Genomic DNA, 19,253 nt, shown 5'->3' with positions numbered 1-19,253 from the left:
CTCAGAAACAAACACAGTGGTTATTGGATGGTCATGTGCAAAAAACAAATAAAACAAAATAATACAACAAAAGTTATTAGCCATCTGTGCACCATTTCCTTCAACAAACTACAATTACAATTAGTCACTTGAAATTAATATAAATATTGGTTATCATGAGGCCATGCATGTGCCAGAAAAAAATTATAAAATAAAATAAATAAATATAAAATAACCAAATAAAGAAAAAGAGGAGACAAAGCTGTTTCATGTACATTAGGTCCTTGTTTCAGACAAAGCCAAAGTCCATGGTGACCAAATGTCCATAAAAGAGTCCATCCTCAGTTGTATTTATAGGTAATTCTGAAGATATGCCCAAAATTAATACTTAAGAATCAGTATTTGTTTTAATGTTGAAAATAATTTCTTTTTCTAGTTTTTGTCACCTTAACTGTGGGCAGGTCCTTAGAATTTATTTGAGACCAAAATACAAACAGTCTTTTAGAATAGTGAGTATAATATCCACACTATAAATGACTGAATAATTGACAGAAAGAAAAAAAAAATGTGTATGTTCCTTTAGTGAATTGTGCCCTCTAGTGGTCAAACACTAAATGAAAGAGGGACGCACTGATAGATGGACATAGAGTTGATACAAATTACTGTACTAATTTCTGTCAATGCAGGTAAAACCTGTTTTAATTTTATTTTGATCTATTTTAAGTCATATCAGTCTATATAAACGGGTAAAGTCTTAACCTTTGATGACAGTTTCCGTAAAAAGACAACATGGACACATCAGTGCAAACATAAATAAAGGTTCTGTGTTTATCCTGATTCTGCTCACAAAAGTGTTGGAATAATCAAAGACTAAAACAATCCAGTATTCTTAAAACTACTCCAAGTAAATTTCCTCCAAAAAAAATTAAAAATATAAGTCCTTGAAACGTAAAAAAAACACAAAAAAGTTTAAAAGCTTTCTCAGTTAGTCACATGCTGGTGCCATTATAGAATATACAGGATTCACAAAGATTATTTCTATTTTTGTTTGTTGACTCAATGAAATGTACAATGATAATGATAATAATAATAATAATAATAACGATAATAATAACAATAATAATAATAACAACAATAATAAACTTCATTAACCTTTTAACTTTAGTATGGTCAAAAATATTTATGATTATAGTCAGTCATTTTCCCGGGGAGTGTGTTTAAAGTACCGAGTTGTAGGGTGAGGTCTAAACCGTTAACCACATGCAAATGAGGACTCTGTTATTTACTAATGTCATTACTGTAATATTATACTGTTGCTTTCTGGGAAGTAGGAAGTACCCTGTTTGTGGTGTTGCCTTCGCTTGCTGTCGGATTTTGGGATGATCTGAGAATGCGTTCAATAAAGACGGAAGTGGACTACAGAAAACTGTTTTAACATGAACATAATTTATATATATAGTAAAACTAAACATGTCTGCGTAGTATTTGCCACCAAATTGTCTTAACGGGTGAGGTGAAATGTATGTAGATACTTGGTTTACACGACGGTTGGTTCCATACGTCGGAGCTTTATAGGAGCATCTGAATGCACCATGAGTGTGTGTGTAAGTGTTGTCGCTCGGCAGTGAGTTTACAGCAGACGCTGGTGGGTTTGTGGTTCAGACTCGGAACTGAAGTCTACGTGGATCCGACCAGAACACGGAGTGACAGCGAGAAACACCATGGTAGGACCTGACACATTCTCTTTACACGGACATTTATAGAAACTCCGTGTCGTGTTTGGGGGGTTTTCTGAAATCTAGATAGTTTTACAGTTTTACAAAAGAGAAGAGGAAGTAAAACAGTTTTTCCCACTTTTCGTTTCTTTTCTTAAAAAATGTAAGCTAACTAAACAGATTAGCATACTGTGTGTTCTGCTTATGCCATGTTGTACTTTTTACTGTAAGAAATATTTGTTTGACATTCCGTTTTCTGAACTCAGGAAGTTGTTGAATGTTGTTTAATTGTGTGTTTTCCAGCTGAACTGAATGAGCAACCTCTCGACTCTAAAAGGAGAAGGTGACTGAAACCACTGCTTCCTCCTGAAAGTTAAACAACAAGGTGGGTAAATCGGTTTATTGTCGGGATTATGGAACAACAAACGATATTATCGTGCTTCTCAAAAACAACAACAACAAATAAAAGCCCCCACAATAAGTTAATCAAAGTGGGTTTTAATGCCAGTTAGTCCATTGATATACAGTAATTAATCTAATCTGAATTAGCAAAAAAAAAGCTACTAGTAATATGACACTTTGACCTCAATGGAAAATGTCTTGAGGTCAAGGATAAGTGGTTAGGAAAGGATGCAGGACGTAACTTGTGAGAGTGATGGATTCAGGTCAGAAGGCATTACTTTAAAAATCTAGGATTTTGACAACTATTACTATTATTCTCCTCTGCAATTACATATTGATAGTCACTGAGCTGTGTGAAGTCTGCTGCGCACAGCAGCTCCTCTTCCCTATGTTACTGTCAGGATTATGGAACAATATATGATATTATTGTGCATCGCAACTATTAAAAAAAACCCCACAATAACTTAATCATGATGAGTTTTAATGTTGGTTAGCTCATCAAGATACAGTAATGAGTCTAATCTGAATTAGCCAAAAAAAAATGACATTACTGGTAATATGACACTTGTATGACCTTGATGGAAAATGTCTTGAGTTCAAGGAAAAGTGGTTAGGAAAGGATTTAGGATGCATTTTGTGGGAGGGATGGATTACGGGCAGAAGGAATTACTTTCAGAATATATTACTATTTTTTTCCTCCTCTGTAATTATACAATTATACAGACTTGGGTAGGTTACATGTTGTTTTCCTGTCTCATTCTGTGCACAGCATCCCCTCTCCCACATCTACGATGTCGATCATTATAGGTGGCGACATGCCAACCTTCAGCTCGGAGCTGCCGGCCATGCTCGATGGTATGAAGCTGGCTGCGGTGGCGACGGTCCTGTACATCATCGTACGCTGTCTGAACCTGAAGAGCACCACGTCTGCACCAGAGGTTGTTTACCAGGACACACCACTCAGCCACTACCTCTTCAAATCCTGCCCGATGCTGACGAAAGAGTGAGTGTGGTGGTTTAAAGACTTATAATGTAACTGAAATAGCGATGACTCTAGTTTAACTGAGAACCTCAGTATTATATTAATCTCCCTGACTGACTCTTTAGCTAAATAAAATCTTTAGAGTTGACTTTGGCTTAACAGTGAAATACTTTCAAGGTAAACTGACATGGCTGGATTTTTCATTTGCTTGAGTAATGAAACCTCTTAGTAAATCATTTTAAACTTGAACTGGTCGAGACATGAAATCAACAACTAACACTAGACATGATGACTCAGACGTGATCCTGGTTGAGACATAATTTTAGAGCATTGGACTGGGATTCAAGTTTTAAGCCTTGAGCATGTGTGACTCATCTTGGATTTCATTTCACATCACTGAATTTGTTTCTTAGCAGGGAAAAAAACCCCAGCAGGGCAATGAAGTACATGTCCTTCTGCAGGGTTTCCTTTTTCTTGTTCTTTTGTGCCAAATAGAGCTTCAACAATCGGTTTAGTCAATTGAACAAAATTAAACTGGCGATCATTTTGATCATCAATTAATTAGTAAAGGTAAAAGCTCACATTTTATTGACAAAAAGATCCATAATCATCTGTTAGATGCACCTCTCATCCCACAAAGCAGTAATAAAAAGTGTAATGCTAAAACCTTTGCAGACCTTCCCACATAATGCATCTGGACCTTTGAATATTCTAGGCAAGAAGCAGCTGAAGTAACCTTGAGTTTTCCTCATTTTTCAAACTTCAGACCGAACAGTCACTGACTTAGACGACATCTATTTAGACAATTTGTCAGACTTCACACTGCTCCCTCCGCAGCCATAATATTTATTAATATTCCCCAAGACAAGTTTTCCTTCTGAAAATGAAAATGTCTTTTTCATAAAAGCATAACTAAACTCCCTGATCTGCGGCTGACTCTGCCCAAGGCCTGATTTAGAAAAAAATGCTTAGAAGTAGGCAGCTGTGAGTGAGATGTGAAGAGATAGAGGAGTGAGGGAGCACCGCAGGGGGCCATGGTCATCTGTATGATGTGTGCCGTTAGCTGTCATTCATTGCCATTTTGAATGTGATAGCGTTCTTTCCCATAAAATTAGCTATGAGTGATTGCTCCTGTTGCAACAGCACTGATACTTTTGCAACTGAACGGTCATTCGATGATGAGGAATTCATCTCCCCCTTCCAAGTCTCCTCCTGTCTGCGATAGCTACAGAGCTCCACCAGTTTGAGCAGATAGCTCCGGCAGGTAGTGCTGTGTCCATGGAAGTACAAGTGGAGGAGAGGATGGGGGATGTTTCTGAATGGTAGTCTGGCAATCTGCTCAATTAATCTAAACAAACTCCCTCTATCCACTCAGGCACTCGACACTCCTCAAAGTTGAATGAGTGGGAGCTGGTTTTTATAGTGCATATGGGCATCAAATATAGTTTTAACACAATATACATTATTCACATACACTGTTAAGATTTGGACCTGGATACTTAGTCATGCTTGTGAACTTGCATGGGCATAAGGTGCATGGTCAGAGTTCAAATCCATTTTAGTTGGCAGCTCAAGTTGTTTAAATAAGTGACATTGCCTGTGGCTTGAGTGGCTGTCTGTGGGCTTGTGATCTTCTGCGCTTGAAACATCTTCAGGGCCGAATTTACAGCTGCTGAGTTATATAACATGGAGTTTGTCCTCTTCAGATACATTCCTCCCTTGCTGTGGGGGAAGAGTGGTCATCTCCAGACAGCACTGTATGGCAAGATGGGACGTGTCAACACTCCAACACCATGTGGTGTACGCAAATTCCTCCCTATGCACGACGGTGCCACAGCAACCTTTGACCTCTTTGAAGCCCTTGGAGACCACAGCTCAGGAGGTCAGTAAATACTAATGCAATTCTGATCAAGTGAGACTTAATGCATGTTTTTGGACATCAAATCTTCACTAATTATTTTGGTGAAGCAACATTTTTGTGTGCGGCCGGTCATGAGCCTGAAGTAATCAGCAGCTCATACTAGAGCATGCACAAGAAGAAAGACCACTATTGATGTCCATCATGGGAAAAATGCCAATCATTTCATCAGTGAGTTAAATCGACGCCCAATTTTACACCCACATGACTCCACTTTGTGTGTTTGCTCCCTGTGTATCTGTCAGATGACATTACCATGGTAATCTGCCCTGGGATTGGTAACCATAGCGAGAAGAACTACATTCGGACCTTTGTGGATTACTCCCAGCGGCAGGGTTACCGCTGCGCCGTCCTCAACCACCTGGGAGCCCTGCCCGACCTGGAGCTCACTTCCCCACGGATGTTCACCTACGGTAAATGAGGAACACCACATGAAACATGAACATGACTGTCCAGTTTAAACCAGTGATTCCCAAAGACAGGGTCGAGACCCTCAGATGGTTCACAGGAGATGTTTTTTGAGGTCCCCAAACAAATATGCATAATTTTCCCAACCGTCAAGATTTGATTGTATACGTTTTAATAACATGCAAAAAATTCAGTAATTCACATATCAAACATATCTTGGAAATGATTTAACACTTTAAAATTATATTAGGTGTTACACATAATATGGCTGCTACATGCAGTAAAATTGGGTCCCCAAGTAGAAAGTTTGGGGAACACTGGTCTAAACCATAGAAGGAAGTTCCCTTCATTTTGTTTTGTTTTTTTTACATATCAGACATGTATATGAAGAACATTTCTTAACCTAACATTAAAACAAACTATCAAAAGTTGCCTAAGAGATAAATGCATTCATATCAGTGTAATCCGCAGCAAAGCACCCTCAGTCTTTTAGGGAAGGTAAACGACAAGAGTCGGCAGCAATTACAGGAGAATACAGTTGTGTGTGTCGTTTAGGTTTAGCTGACAAAAAACCTATAAACCAATGTGGCAATGATTAACTTAAAAAAGCTAGATAACAATAGAACAATAGGAGAGTCAGAGCTGGAGCACAGGAACTCTCTGGCAAATGTTTTCTTAGGTGTAGATAAATAACTTTAGGGAAAGAAGTGTCAGTGGAAAATTAAAGTTTTTGCACAGGTTTTGAGTGTGTGTCTGTCTGTCATCTAGGTTGTACCTGGGAGTTCGCAGCCATGGTGGGCTTCATCAAACGGACCTTTACCCAAACACATCTGGTGGTTGTCGGCTTCAGTCTCGGGGGGAATCTTGTTTGCAAGTTCCTGGGCGAGAACCAATCGAACCAGGAGCGAGTGCTGTGCTGCATCAGCGTCTGTCAGGGTTACAATGCCCTCAGGTGAGTCAATAAACTGTATCTGACTTTAAAATGAAAAGTACTGTTCAAATATAGTATCCTTAGTTTGTTTCAGTTTGTTAATTTAAGCATTTGTGTGTTTAGGGCTCAAGAAACATTCTTCCAGTGGGACCAGTGCCGGAGACTATACAACTTTGTGTTGGCGGGCAACATGAAGAAGCTCATCCTGTCACACAGGTGGAGACACACACTGCTACTGTACTGAATATTTATGTGTGTTCTTTGGGTTTCTCTGTGAGGACTCACATTCTGTCACACCTTTGAAGGGCTTTTTGAGGAGTAAGACTTGGTTTTGCCAACACGGCAAATGCTGTGCATGTATGTGTGTTTTTACTGCTGTGTTAAACATCAACGTTGCACTTATATTCACGACATACTGTTGCTTGGTGCATGCACAACAAATTTTTGCACTAAAAACAAGGCAAATGCTAAAACAAAGGGCAGAAAAGGTTACACGCAAACACTTGGAAAAATATGCTAGAAGGCTACATTGAGGTAAGACGATCTGGCAAGAGAACAAAAGGAAAGCGGTGGTTATATACACTGGGGAGGAAAGACAACTAGACACAGGTGAAGCACAATAGGGTGTAGCAGAGAAAGACATACTCAGGGATTTGGGAAGTGACCTGAAACTAGAGAGGTGAGTATCAAAGTGTCATGATAAAAACCGAAAATGACAAGATGATGAAACTTCAATAATGCTAGGAAATCAAAACCTCAAGACCTCAAGAGCAGGAGCTGGAGCACACAAACACACACACACCCAGCTCATGTCAGAGAACCTGTTCAGGAACATCAGCATTTCCAAATAAGCTATTATTACTTCTGTGATCAGCTGTCACTGCACATGAAATACTGTAGCTGCAACATACATACTGTATATATATATATATATATATATATATATACACAGTATGTATACTGTGTATATATATATATATATATATATATACACACAGTATGTATACTGTGTATATATATGGTAGTTCCTCATGTGCTGTCAAACTGAGATACTCACATTAAACAGCCGAAGTTGAGCACAGTTAAATCGTGAAGACTGGAATCATACAGACTATAGTGCAGACACGACTGACATCTCAGCTTCAGAAGAGCTGATATGACAGGAGTGCACTCCAGTAAACCAGCCCTGAGCACACAACTGTGATTGTACTGATTATAAAAGGAGGATTATCATCTACAATTATGTTGCAATATTGAGTTTGACTCTGTCGGGGCTCGACAAGATGTCTGCGGTAGTGTAATTAACGTGACAGCCCTAGTTGGTTGACAACACAGTGTGTAACATCCATCTTCTGAAGAGTCTTTCAGGCTTTGTTTGGAGTTCTTGCTCCATTAAAAAAAAAAAAAAAAAAGGTCAGACAAGTGTTAAGGATTTAGCTTCCTTGTTGTATTTTTCTTTAACTTTCTTGTTCTGTTTAACAGGAGCAGTTTTCTGAACCTGAGCTCCAGCAGCATCGGGGATGCAGACCTAAGTAAACTGCAGGCAGCCACCTCTCTGATGCAGATCGACGACAGCATCATGAGGTGAAATATTATTGCGTTTTTGCATTTTAATCGGGCTACAACCTCAACTCAACAACTTTCCTCTGTTTTTTACGTTTTTCACATATTTTGCACTGCAGAAAATTCCACGGCTACAGCTCCTTGAAGGAGTACTATGAGGAGGAAAGCTGTGTTCATTATATTCAGAATGTAAGTCAAACAGAAACCTTGGGTTTGTTTTACTAAAGCCTACTTCTGTCCTATCACGACCAGTTATTAGTAATATTTGACATAACTGTTATTCAGAAGAGTTATTTTTAGTGAGGGTAAGGAGGTTGTTTTTGTCTGTCTGTCTGCCTCTGATTTCTATTAAATTCTGTAGAGGGGTGCGGCATGACCCAAGGAAGAACCCATTTAAGTTGGAGCAGATAAAATTAAGGGGGTAGATACAGGAATCCTCTAGCTTTCTTTACTAAATCATCTTCTACTCGTATACTTTTACCTTTAACCGTGCATTAACTCAAGCATTACAAAATGTTTTTTCTTTTTTTAAATAAACTCTTGTTTTTGTTCAGGTCACTGTGCCACTGCTGCTGGTAAACTCCTCAGACGACCCACTCATCCATCAGTCACTTCTGGCTATCCCACGCACACTTGCAGGTCTGTGGTTATTGTCGTCATTTAATTATCACCCACTAACGGTGGCATTTAGAAGTACGGTATACCAGGTGTTGTGTAATGATCACTATTATATAGTGAGTGAGTGATTTTCAAGTATGTCATTTCATTGGACGTCAGAGTTCCACACAGTACATTTTACAATGGTCTGGTCATCCTTATGGTGGAAAGTGAAGTTCATTTACAATATGAGAGTATTATTTACACGCAGTTGCAGCTTTACAGTTTACAGCACAGTCGCAGTGCTGTGTAAGAATGTGTAGACTGTTGTTTTGGTTTGTCTGCCTCTCTTGTGTTTTTCCCAGACAGCAAAAACATTGTCCTCACATAAACTCAACACTGATGTATAGTGAATAAACCCATTGTCTCTTGTCTCTGGAGCTGAACTCTTGAGCCAGAAACTTAAGTGTTGATAAAGACTCGGTGGAGTTGTCTACTCAACACCGCCCAGCCCAGACAGTCTTGTTGAATTTTTCAGGGCCATGTGATCTGCTTAGGCAGCTGGATTATATATATAGAGCTGTGTGTGTGCGTGCGTGTGTTTGTGGGGGGGTTGTCTTGTTTTGCGCCTTCAGGTCACACTGCACTGACCTCCTGTGTGTAAATTACTTTGACTTGGACCTTGACAAGTGAAATACTAAACTTGTCTTCTTCTTCCAAGGAGATGTGGATACTTAAAGCTGCAGTAGCACGTTTTTGGGGGTTAAATATGTCAGTTTTATGTAAACACTTAGTGCACAGTGTAATGGTGATCATGGGAAAATGGTGAATCGATTTCACGATTCTAAAGAAACTGTATTACACACTGTAAGAGTTAAAACAATGCAGAAAATAGGATTCACACGAGCTCCACACACATATTATGACACCGCACAATTCAAATGGAAAAATACCTGTGTACTTAATGGTGCCTCTATGACAGTCGCCAAACAGGAAAAAGCTGTTTGTTGTTTTTCGTGTTTGTAATGACCAATGACCTCAGGCCCACTAGGAGAGACTGGGAGAGTTTAATACCTTTATCATCAGAAATGTCATGTTTAATCTGGAAACAAAGGGTGAACTCTAAATGACATTTGAGTGTGACCTGTGTGCAGAAGCATGGGAATGCAGATCTATTGATGATGGATGATACAGTTTAAATTTGACATTATCATAACACTAGTCAGTATGTTTCCACCCGTTAATTTGAATAGAAAGGCCTTAGTTCGAATAATAATACAGTAGTTTTTATGAGTGTATTTTTGGTTATTTGACATTCTTTGAATTGGTGGAGATTTGACAGTAACATTCTGGTTTAAATTCTTAAGGGAAGAAACGAGTATGTGTGCAAACATTGACAAAACAGTAGGTAGAAGAGTGTGCGCAGGTGGTGTAGAATAACCGAAAGGGAAAGGAAGATAGCTTAACTCTGTGCAGAAGACCTAAACATCTTGACCTCAGTTTCAGCCACTGAGCCTTTTTACTGATAACACCTCACAAGTTTAATTATTTACCCATTAAGGCGACAGGATTAGGATTGAATTACCAAATGGACTGGAGATGCTGATGTAGAAAAGTGAAGTAGCACAACTGTGACATGGTCACATAAAGTGTGTGAGGCCTTCAGGGTCTGTGAGTCAAACATTACTGCGGACTGTGCCAAATGGGAATTACCCACAGTTCATTGCATGTAAGTAAACAAAACAAACAGCAATGCAACAATGAGAAAATGAAAAATTAGAAAAATATGTTTAATAATTAACTGTTTCTGTTTCGTAGCATTAATTTCTTCGTCATCTGCGTCATGTTGGGCAGAAATGTGTAACTTGTGCAAGGCTCATTCATCTTCTGGCTGTTCTAGCCATTAATGTTAAAGTAAAACATGGGACAGTGGCCACTATTTTATTATTTTATCAATCAGATCATCTAATATATGCAAAATTGTAACCTCCATACAATTGCCCTATACACACTGCAGTGTACGAGGTTGTTGTTTTTATTTGGAGCACATCGGTGAGGTCATAATTTACACCCAGGTAACACAGGCGTGAAACAACACCACAGGGTAGAACAATCACTGGAAATGGGAGTAGTGTTAATCACCTGTTTCAGCGCCTGGGGGTTTTAAAGATCCCAGGTGTACCTGCTAATGTCAGGCTTAATTCTCACACACTGGACCTTTAATATCCATGCATCACAGATGATATTAATTGATGTTGCAGCTGCTCCAAAAAATGCCAATACTTTTTTTTCCCCATCATACAGACACTGTACACGTCATATGTTCTTACCTCTCCCTCTGTTTCTTGTCCTCTCCAGCGAAGATGCCCAATGTGATTTTCGCCCTGACCCAACACGGAGGTCACCTGGGCTTCTTCGAGGGAGCCGTGCTGTTCCCTCAACCCCTCACCTGGATGGACAAGTTCATCGTCGAGTACACCAACGCCATCTGCCACTGGGAGAAGAACAAGCCAATGTGTCAGAGGAGCAACAGCCACCAGGACACAAACTCGTGCCCACAGTGTACAAGGGTAACACACACTGTGCCTACAGTACACACCCGGAGAGAGGAACAATAGACCAAAACCTTAAAACACGCACAAATAAATTCCCTTTCAATTTGGTACTAATGGCCTTACAGTGAAAGGAAGTCATTCTGGGAAACGTATGGATGGATTAGACAAAGGAAGGTGAGGGAAGGGGTCAAAAATGACAACTTACAGTTATAATAAACATGTGAGTGCGATGTGACATCCTGCTGAGATCAGTTCACCCTTTGCAGGCTCATAGAAGCTGTTAAATCCAAACAGCAGGATGAAGTCGTTCACATGGAGGGGTTCTTCACAGAGACTGTGATCTTTGACCTCTGTGATTTAGAGAAGAACAATTTTGATTTACTATTGGGGTATAAAAATGCTTAAACTAATATTTAACTTACACAAACTTGATAATTAACCGCTTGAAAGCCTTAAAATCTTAATGATAATAATACATTAATGTGCTTTTTTATTGGATGATGGTTGTCTAATTAAAAAGAATTGCTTGAGTTGACAACCAGATTTAAGTGCCTTGCTATAAATGTGAGTCTGGAATCATTGAACTGCTCGTGACGAGCTTCAGCAGCTCATCATGATGCATGGTTTACGACGGTGAATTCCAGCTTTGCAAGACTCAGACTCAACATCACATCTTCTGTGTTCTCACTTGTGTTTGCGAGTCTCTTAGAACTGAATTATAAATGATCGCTGATATGAAATCGCTTGTTTCTACTGAAAGTATTTAATTACGGGAAATGACATTTGATTTGTTTGTTATGTTCCGAGGGTTGATTTTGACACCCTTGGTTTTCACATTGCATTTCCGTTGTGTTCAATGGATCACCAGCCTCCATTTTTTCTGCTGATCTTCAAAATAAAAACCTTGGGTCACATCGAGGGTTTATGAAGCGGTTTAAAAGTTACAAGAACAAAAATTGTCGCTTTTTAATTCACCTTTCCATTGAAAAGATGGGCACTTTACACAAACTAGCCTTAACTTTACTATCTAAACTCAAAACTGTACACCAGCAGCTGTGACCTCCTGCCATAGGATGATTGATAGAAATGTCCTAAAAGCTGCTGCTTTATATGGATTATTACCACACAAATATTTTTACTCATCACATCCACAAACAAGAGAAAGAGATTTGTCTTAAAACACTCTGGACAGAGATACAGATAGTACGACATATAGGAAAGATGAGACTAGTGCAGCTGGGATTTAAACAGTTTAGTGCAGGGGTCTCAAACTCAAATGACCTGAGCATCTCGTCAGAAGGGTGCCGGTCAAAATCAAACTATTCAATAAGGGTGGGCGATATGAGCTTAAAATTATATAACAATATTTGTGACAATAATTCACAGAATTTCAAAATAAAAAGGGCAACGACATGCAATACAAACATATTTATAATGCAAATTAATCTATTAATTAAAAAAAACATACATAAGTAACTCTTTATAACTTGATGTTGTTTGGAGGGCCACATGAAAATGACTGCAGGGCAGCATGTGGCCCGGGCACCGTGAGTTTGAGACCTCTGGTTTGGTGTATAAATATGAGAAACCGCTCTCAGAGAATGCACTCACCAAGCATGTGGACCAAAGCACTTTTCACTTTATAAAAATTGGCAGCTCAGTTTGGTTATTTTTTCTTTATTTTATTTTGTTAATGTTTCTGCTGCATTTTATCCACAGAGCACAGACACATAATCTGACCATCGCCTCATATTAGACAATTCTTAAAAAACTGTAGTGTGTAACTTTGAAATGCAAACAAATGTCACATGAGCTCAGCTCCACAGGACCCTCTAAAGACACAGGAAGCAGCTATTTGTTTTACGTTTTATGCAACAGCAGCATGTGCTAGTAAAATGAGACGGCTGTAAACAAGATGGAGTGAAACTTAAAAACCCAAATATGCACCCACAAAAGTCAATTCCAGTGCTCACTAACCTGGTTTGACAGCATAAATGCCTGTTGCTCCCTGTGCAGCCAGTCATGTCTGATAGTCTTGCTTGACAGAGCCGTGTTTTCAGATGAAGGAACATCGTTTCTGTTAAGGAAGACCAAACAGAGGCAGAACAACAAATTAAAAAAATAAATAAATCATCAAAAGTTACGCACTACAGCTTTAAATAAAGATGAATTGCTTATTATCATGAAGCCGCTAACTGCTACACGCAACATGGGTGGAATTCACCACATAATGCAAGACAATTGAACCTTTTTTCCTTTCATGCGCTGCTTTAAGACGTGCACTGAAGTCGGGACATTTTTTTGTAAATGATGGTCTGGATATTTTTATAGAACCTTTCCTGCTACTTCTACAATAATCTCTGAAAAAAATGAATTGCGAGTGAGGAGCGAATGACCTATTTCAGAAACACTTCTGTTGTTGTGAATGCATCCGACTCAGACAATCAAATAATGCGCCCTCTTATTCATGTTACTTTGGGAAATGTCCCAATTTTACTTTCTTTAACCCAAGTTCATGTCTTAAAACGGCTCTGAAATCACAGAAAACCACTACTGAGCAGATCCGATCTGCTGGGATTCTTTCCTTTTGGTTTCTTGTGGTATATCGTGACCTTTGTTACTCTGACTAAGTGCCTACAGTGTGTCTGTTTGTTACTGAACTGCACCCAACCGTCAACAGCACCACTGCTCAACCTGAATGTGCAATAATGTCCTGACCGAGTGCTTTGTTTGCACTTTACTGTCTGTCCAGCTCTGTTATACTGTATTGATCAACTGAATTTGCTTTGGTGTATGGGTGTTAACATTTATGATATAATCACGGTGTGTTGTCCTGTCATGTGGTCTCCAACCTTGAATGATGGTCATATTTGAATTCACCTGAATAAATGTTTTGTTTATTTTAAACTGGTCTGTTTTCCTTAATATATGTAGATGAATACAAAAAAAACATCATATTTTATTTATATACAGTTTATTGTACATTTATCAACATTCTTATTCGTGTACCAGGTAACACAAGGGTTAAAATATAATAATACTCCGAAGCCTAAATTTAAGAGACAGGCACTTGTTGGAATATCAGCCTTGTACTTTCAAGGAGAGACGGGGAGGGGGGGGGTTGAAATCTGGGGCCTGCCAGTGTTACAACAACAAAACGTGTGGATGAGCTACTACAGTCCAAACAAAGCACACACAAAACACGACAGGAGACAGAGCAGCTCAGGATGTTGTTGAAAGCCTCTGACAACGGCTGTTCATTCATGGACCATGTGACCGTCAATCGTGCTGGTGCGCTTTCCTTTCACCCGTAAACTTGCCCTTTTAGATTAAATCTGACGGCCATTTTTCCTTCCATTAACACAAGGTCTTTTTATTGAATCATTGGTTCAATATTGACAGCGAGGAAATGAATTTGTAATCTGTGAATTTGTAATATAATGTATGTTTACTTTGTAATTCATGGTCCATTTCTGAGAACTGGCAACACTAGAAACGAGGAACCATAAAAAGAGTGCAAACAATGACTGTGGAGTTAAATAATGACCAAAGGGCAAGTGTAAGCAAAACACTCCTGTTCCTGTTTGCTTGTGCTTTGTCCGGGCCTCAGGTTAAACTATTGAATGTCTCACACACTCATTCAAAACTGTTTTTATTTTCTACAGTCAGGTTTGAGTCTCCACAGTCTATGGGGTTTGCAGTGTGTATATATATAAAGACAATGATGATGGTGGTGATGGAGGATGTTTAGTCAAACAGCTTGGCTGCTGTGGCCTTGCCGTCATACTTGGCACCTTTCCCGTCAAACTCAGCTGGGAGGATGTCGGCGTCAAACTCCTTGTAGTAGTTCTCCAGCTCGTCTCCATGGACGAACACCTGGGGCAAAGAAGAGCACGTGTATGCACTTTGTAAATAAAGAAATTTTCTCAGTAGCAACGGTGTGTTAAATGTCAATAAAAGTGTGCGAAACTCCACACATAATAACATTGTGGTGTCATCATCACTGAAGACTCACTCGCTCCAGCAGTTTGCCCTTCATGAGAGGTTTGACCACGTTGTAAGTGGTGGTGAAATACCACGGCTGGTGGATGAAGTGCACCGCTTTGAAACGAGCAGGGAACGAATCCTGGTGACAAAGTAACAAAAGTAACAAAAGACTGGTGATTTATTCAGTGAGGTGGAAGTGCCGCACAAAGTAGAAGGTCAAGTGTGTGACAACTTTGTGTGAATGTACCGGGAAACAAAGAGTATGGAAAGTGATTAGAAAACCTAATACAAATTTGGCCATTTTAATCTACACATTTAGAAATAAAAGTGCCAAGTAGAACCATATAAGGTTCTTTGGCTTGTCCTCATAGGAGAACCCTTTTTGGCTCCAGGTAGAACCTTTTTATTAAACTTCCACCTGGAACCCTTTTGGAGGGTTCCACCAATAACCCTTTTAAAACCCTTTATTCAGGAAAGGGGTTTTAAAGGGTTCTCGGGATCAAAATGGTTCTTATTGGAACCATTAGTGTTACCAAGAACCCTTTCCCAAAGAAAGGGTTTTTCAGAAGCAAATGGTTCCAGGTAGAACCTCAGCCCTTGTAGAAGAACACTTTTGGAACCCTTATTTCTAAGAATGTACTATATTCATATGTATACGACTTTTTAGTGTTTGGAGAACCCCACCTGCAACATGTCCACCATCTTTTTGAGCTCAGTGGGTTTGATTCCCGACGCCTGCTGCATGGTGAAGCCCTTAAAGTTTTCAATGATGCAGAACCCATTTATCTGAGTCTCTTCATTCTCCAGCAGCTTCTCCAAGATCACACAGTAGGCACGCAGGATCTACAATCACACACATAAACAGACAGGTAGTAGGCAAACCTGTAAATAATCCAACCAAAATGATAAAAGTTACTGTCCTTCAACTCTATTATTGATCCTAGTCCAACAAAATACAGATGACCGGCCGTCATCTCTCACCTCATCGAATGTGATCTCCTCGTAATCCCAGTTCTCGATGTTGAAGAGCAGGACCACGCGGCCATACTTGTCCCTGCTCTGCAGGATGCCGGGGTAACCGGCCTCGATGGTGCTGCGCACGGCCTCGGGGGTCAGGTTCTCAAAGAGCTCGGGGTAATCCTTCCTGAAACGCACATAGCCTACAAAGAGACACAGAAGAGTGACTTAACATTTCTTTTTTTATTGGATATATCCAAATGTATTGATCCATAATCCAAATGTCAACACAACAAAATCTCACAGCAGATTTTGACCAAAAAATCCTGAAAAAAATCCTCCTCCATAAGTAAAGTAGAAATATTAAAGGTGCAGCGTGTAGGAATTAGTGGCAACTAAAGGATGACCTTACCTAAGTGCATCAGGGAACTCCGGTGGCCTTTCTAACTTATTATATCATATCCATATCTTTGTATACTCTGGCTATTTTGTCTGTTTGCACTGATGTAGAAACATCAGTGCAAGATGGCTGCCTCTGTGGAGCAAGGCCCTTGCCTAAATTACACAAAAGTCTATGAAAACCCTCCTAAAAGTTACACACTGGCTTGGTAAACTGATGCAGGTTCAGATGTTCTCACTACAGGCAACATAACCTTTTTATGGATTTACCTTTCATGAGCTCAAAGGCTCTGGGCACGTCGTACTTCCTGGCACGGATGAAGCGAACCAGCAAACTGTCCGGTTTCTCCCCAAAGGTGTCCTGCACCCCTTTGGCCAAATCATCCCCAGCATCTGCCTTTTCCTTTATTATTCCTCTCAGTTCCTTCACGGCGGCCACACGCTTCTCGTCCGTCTCGTTCAGCTCGTCCTTGGCCTGTAGAGAGCGCCAGAGCATTTAGACATCACAGCTAATGACATTGTAAAACCGCTGTCTCCACACAACAACAAAAAAACAACAATCCTGTGCTACCTTCTGCGTGGTGTGGTCTGGCAGACTGGCACAGGGTCCAAACACCGGCCCGTGGTCCTTGACAGTGAGACGCTCCAGCTTCGCTCTGAGAGCCTGCTCCTCCTCCGACACCATACGATAAGTTCCACTCTGAGGAGAGAGGATCCAGGTGGCGTCAACACTTTTACGCCAAATTACAAATATTGTATAAAAATTGCTTTATTTTGAAGTTAAGGTCATATACGCAAGACACATTTGTTACAAGTCTGAAAAATAAAGACATCATAACCCCTCTTTTCTCAGATCTAAGCAGCCATATTAGAAATGTTCTACTAGACAAAGGCATTAAAAACAAACCCAGTGAGTAAATCTGTTCTTAAAGCAGCCGTGACTGACAAAGTGAGGATAACTGTTTCCACAACTCACTGTGGACTGAAAGTGAACTGATCTGATGTAGATGCAGACATTTAATCATAGCAGGAAAAGCATGGGTGTAATTAGTGGTATTAATAATAAATGAACACCTTTCACTCCCTTTAATAAGTGACATGGGTGTCTGATACAAACAACAAAGAAGCGATGATGCATCATTAATGTCATACATCTTTCCTTTTTCCAGTCATGTCCTCCTCCTTCCTGGAGAGGACTTTTCCTTTTTTTCCTTTTTCTTTCTTGTTCTCGACTGAGCTTAAACCCTAGAACGCCTCACTGCGTCGGCACCAATCCCTCACAAAACATGTCCGAACCACGTGAGGCGACATACATGTCCACTGTTAACTGTTACAGCAGGACCACAATGAATGAATGAATAGGCCTAAGTGTTTGGATAATCTCCTTCACATGAGTCTGCTAAAGCCTGTAAACATACTGCATATCTGACACAATGAGCTTTGGTCTTGTGAAACGCTGAGCTGCAGCCGAGTCCACGTACAGTCAGGCGAAAAGGAGTTTGTCCAGAGGAACGCTTGGAACGTGAGGATTACTAACAACCAGGCCTCTTCCCCCACCCCACCGCCAATTTAAGCCACTTTATGCACTTTTCCATAGGCCGTATATGCGTTTTTATTAATGCGATGAGTAAGTTTGGTACTTACAACGACAGCCATGTTTTCTGCTCTTTAGATCAGCTTTGCACTGTGTGGAAGACAAAAGAAAGAAGACCCACATGAATCTCAGTAAAAGAAGGGGTGAAAAAACAAAACAAAAATTCACAATTGGAACACTGTACTCCACATTAATCCCCTCCAATCCCACCCTCTCTGTCATCACAGCATACTTCTTCTGCACTATATTTAGCCCTCACCCTCTCCTGGATGATTGATCAGGAGATTTCAGGCCGTCACTCCACATTTCTATTTATATTATTTTGCGGCTTAAATTTTAAGTGATTCGTAATCTGCGAGCTGAACTAATGTGCTAACATACCGATCATCATCACTTATTCTAACGTTTGTCATAGTGAACTGAAGATATTTTATATTTTAACATCTCACTGAGCTTAGAGAGATTAGGAGTTATTTTCACTACACAATAACACCAAATATGATGGCTAATAATCCTCTAGATTTGAGTCTAAATTAGATTATACTCAATATTGAAATCCAGTGTGCCACTTTTTGACCTGAGACATAACACCAGAGGGAATCCTAAACATTCTGTGCATCATTTAACACTTTTTTTCTTAAATTTACTGTCCATGAAGACTCAAAACTGTGGATCTGATCATATTGATCATCAAATGTCAACAGTTAGAAGACATTAAAAGGTGATAATCTGATAGGCCTTCATTGCTTACCGATTAACAGGCTTATAACACAGAGCATTTCTTCAAAAAAAAATCCATTGAGCAACTGTTTACAGAAATACAACAGACACCACTGAACTAAATCTAGCATTCAAACACCACGTATTGTCGGACAGATGCAGGAGAAAAGTTGTCCTACAAATTATAAGTGTCCCTCGTGCTGAGGGCCAGGGTCTTACCTGAGGCAGAGGTGAAGTTGCTGTGGCACTGGTGCAGAGTCCCTGAGGTCTGATGCGAAGCAGAGTGGACGGAACCTGCGATTTGTAGTCGTGGGATTAGTGGCGTCACACCAGATTACACCCAACAACACCCCGTTTTTTTCCCCTCCCTACTTTCAATCAGCATAAAGTGCCAGAGGATGTGAAAAAAAGGGGGGAGGACGCTGGGGAGTGATATGATGGATTTTGACCAATGGTGAAGGTGATAACAGGGAAAGGTCAAGGGTACGTTAAATGAAGTAACATAGACTTTAGGTAAGAAGAGATTTTACAGGGGGGGGTCAGAGG

At 39.9% G+C, this 19,253-nt stretch overlaps 2 protein-coding genes across 2 annotated transcripts; one reads left to right on the top strand and one right to left on the bottom strand.

Annotated features, from left to right (window-relative positions):
* Window positions 1-1,644: 1,644 nt before the first annotated feature.
* Window positions 1,645-14,040, top strand: abhd2b (abhydrolase domain containing 2, acylglycerol lipase b). The gene is made up of 11 exons (XM_083893219.1): window positions 1,645-1,703; window positions 1,998-2,079; window positions 2,866-3,099; window positions 4,785-4,960; window positions 5,242-5,409; window positions 6,173-6,356; window positions 6,459-6,551; window positions 7,818-7,919; window positions 8,018-8,087; window positions 8,453-8,537; window positions 10,854-14,040. The coding sequence occupies exons 3-11, from the start codon at window positions 2,888-2,890 to the stop codon at window positions 11,111-11,113; spliced, it is 1,350 nt and encodes a 449-aa protein (XP_083749345.1). The 5' UTR covers window positions 1,645-1,703; window positions 1,998-2,079; window positions 2,866-2,887; the 3' UTR covers window positions 11,114-14,040.
* A 757-nt stretch (window positions 14,041-14,797) lies between these two features.
* rlbp1b (retinaldehyde binding protein 1b) lies at window positions 14,798-17,090 on the bottom strand (the record flags this gene model as incomplete). Its single annotated transcript, XM_083894018.1, has 6 exons — window positions 16,965-17,090; window positions 16,664-16,868; window positions 16,019-16,197; window positions 15,722-15,880; window positions 15,066-15,176; window positions 14,798-14,926 (listed from the first exon to the last, which is right to left on the bottom strand). Exons 1-6 carry the CDS (start codon window positions 17,076-17,078, stop codon window positions 14,798-14,800), a joined length of 897 nt encoding a protein of 298 aa, XP_083750144.1. The 5' UTR covers window positions 17,079-17,090.
* Window positions 17,091-19,253: the final 2,163 nt, after the last annotated feature.

Source organism: Microchirus variegatus (assembly GCF_963457635.1).
Source record: "Microchirus variegatus genome assembly, chromosome: 8".
In the NCBI taxonomy this organism is placed as follows: domain Eukaryota; kingdom Metazoa; phylum Chordata; class Actinopteri; order Pleuronectiformes; family Soleidae; genus Microchirus; species Microchirus variegatus.
This window is presented reverse-complemented; position numbering and strand designations above follow the sequence as displayed.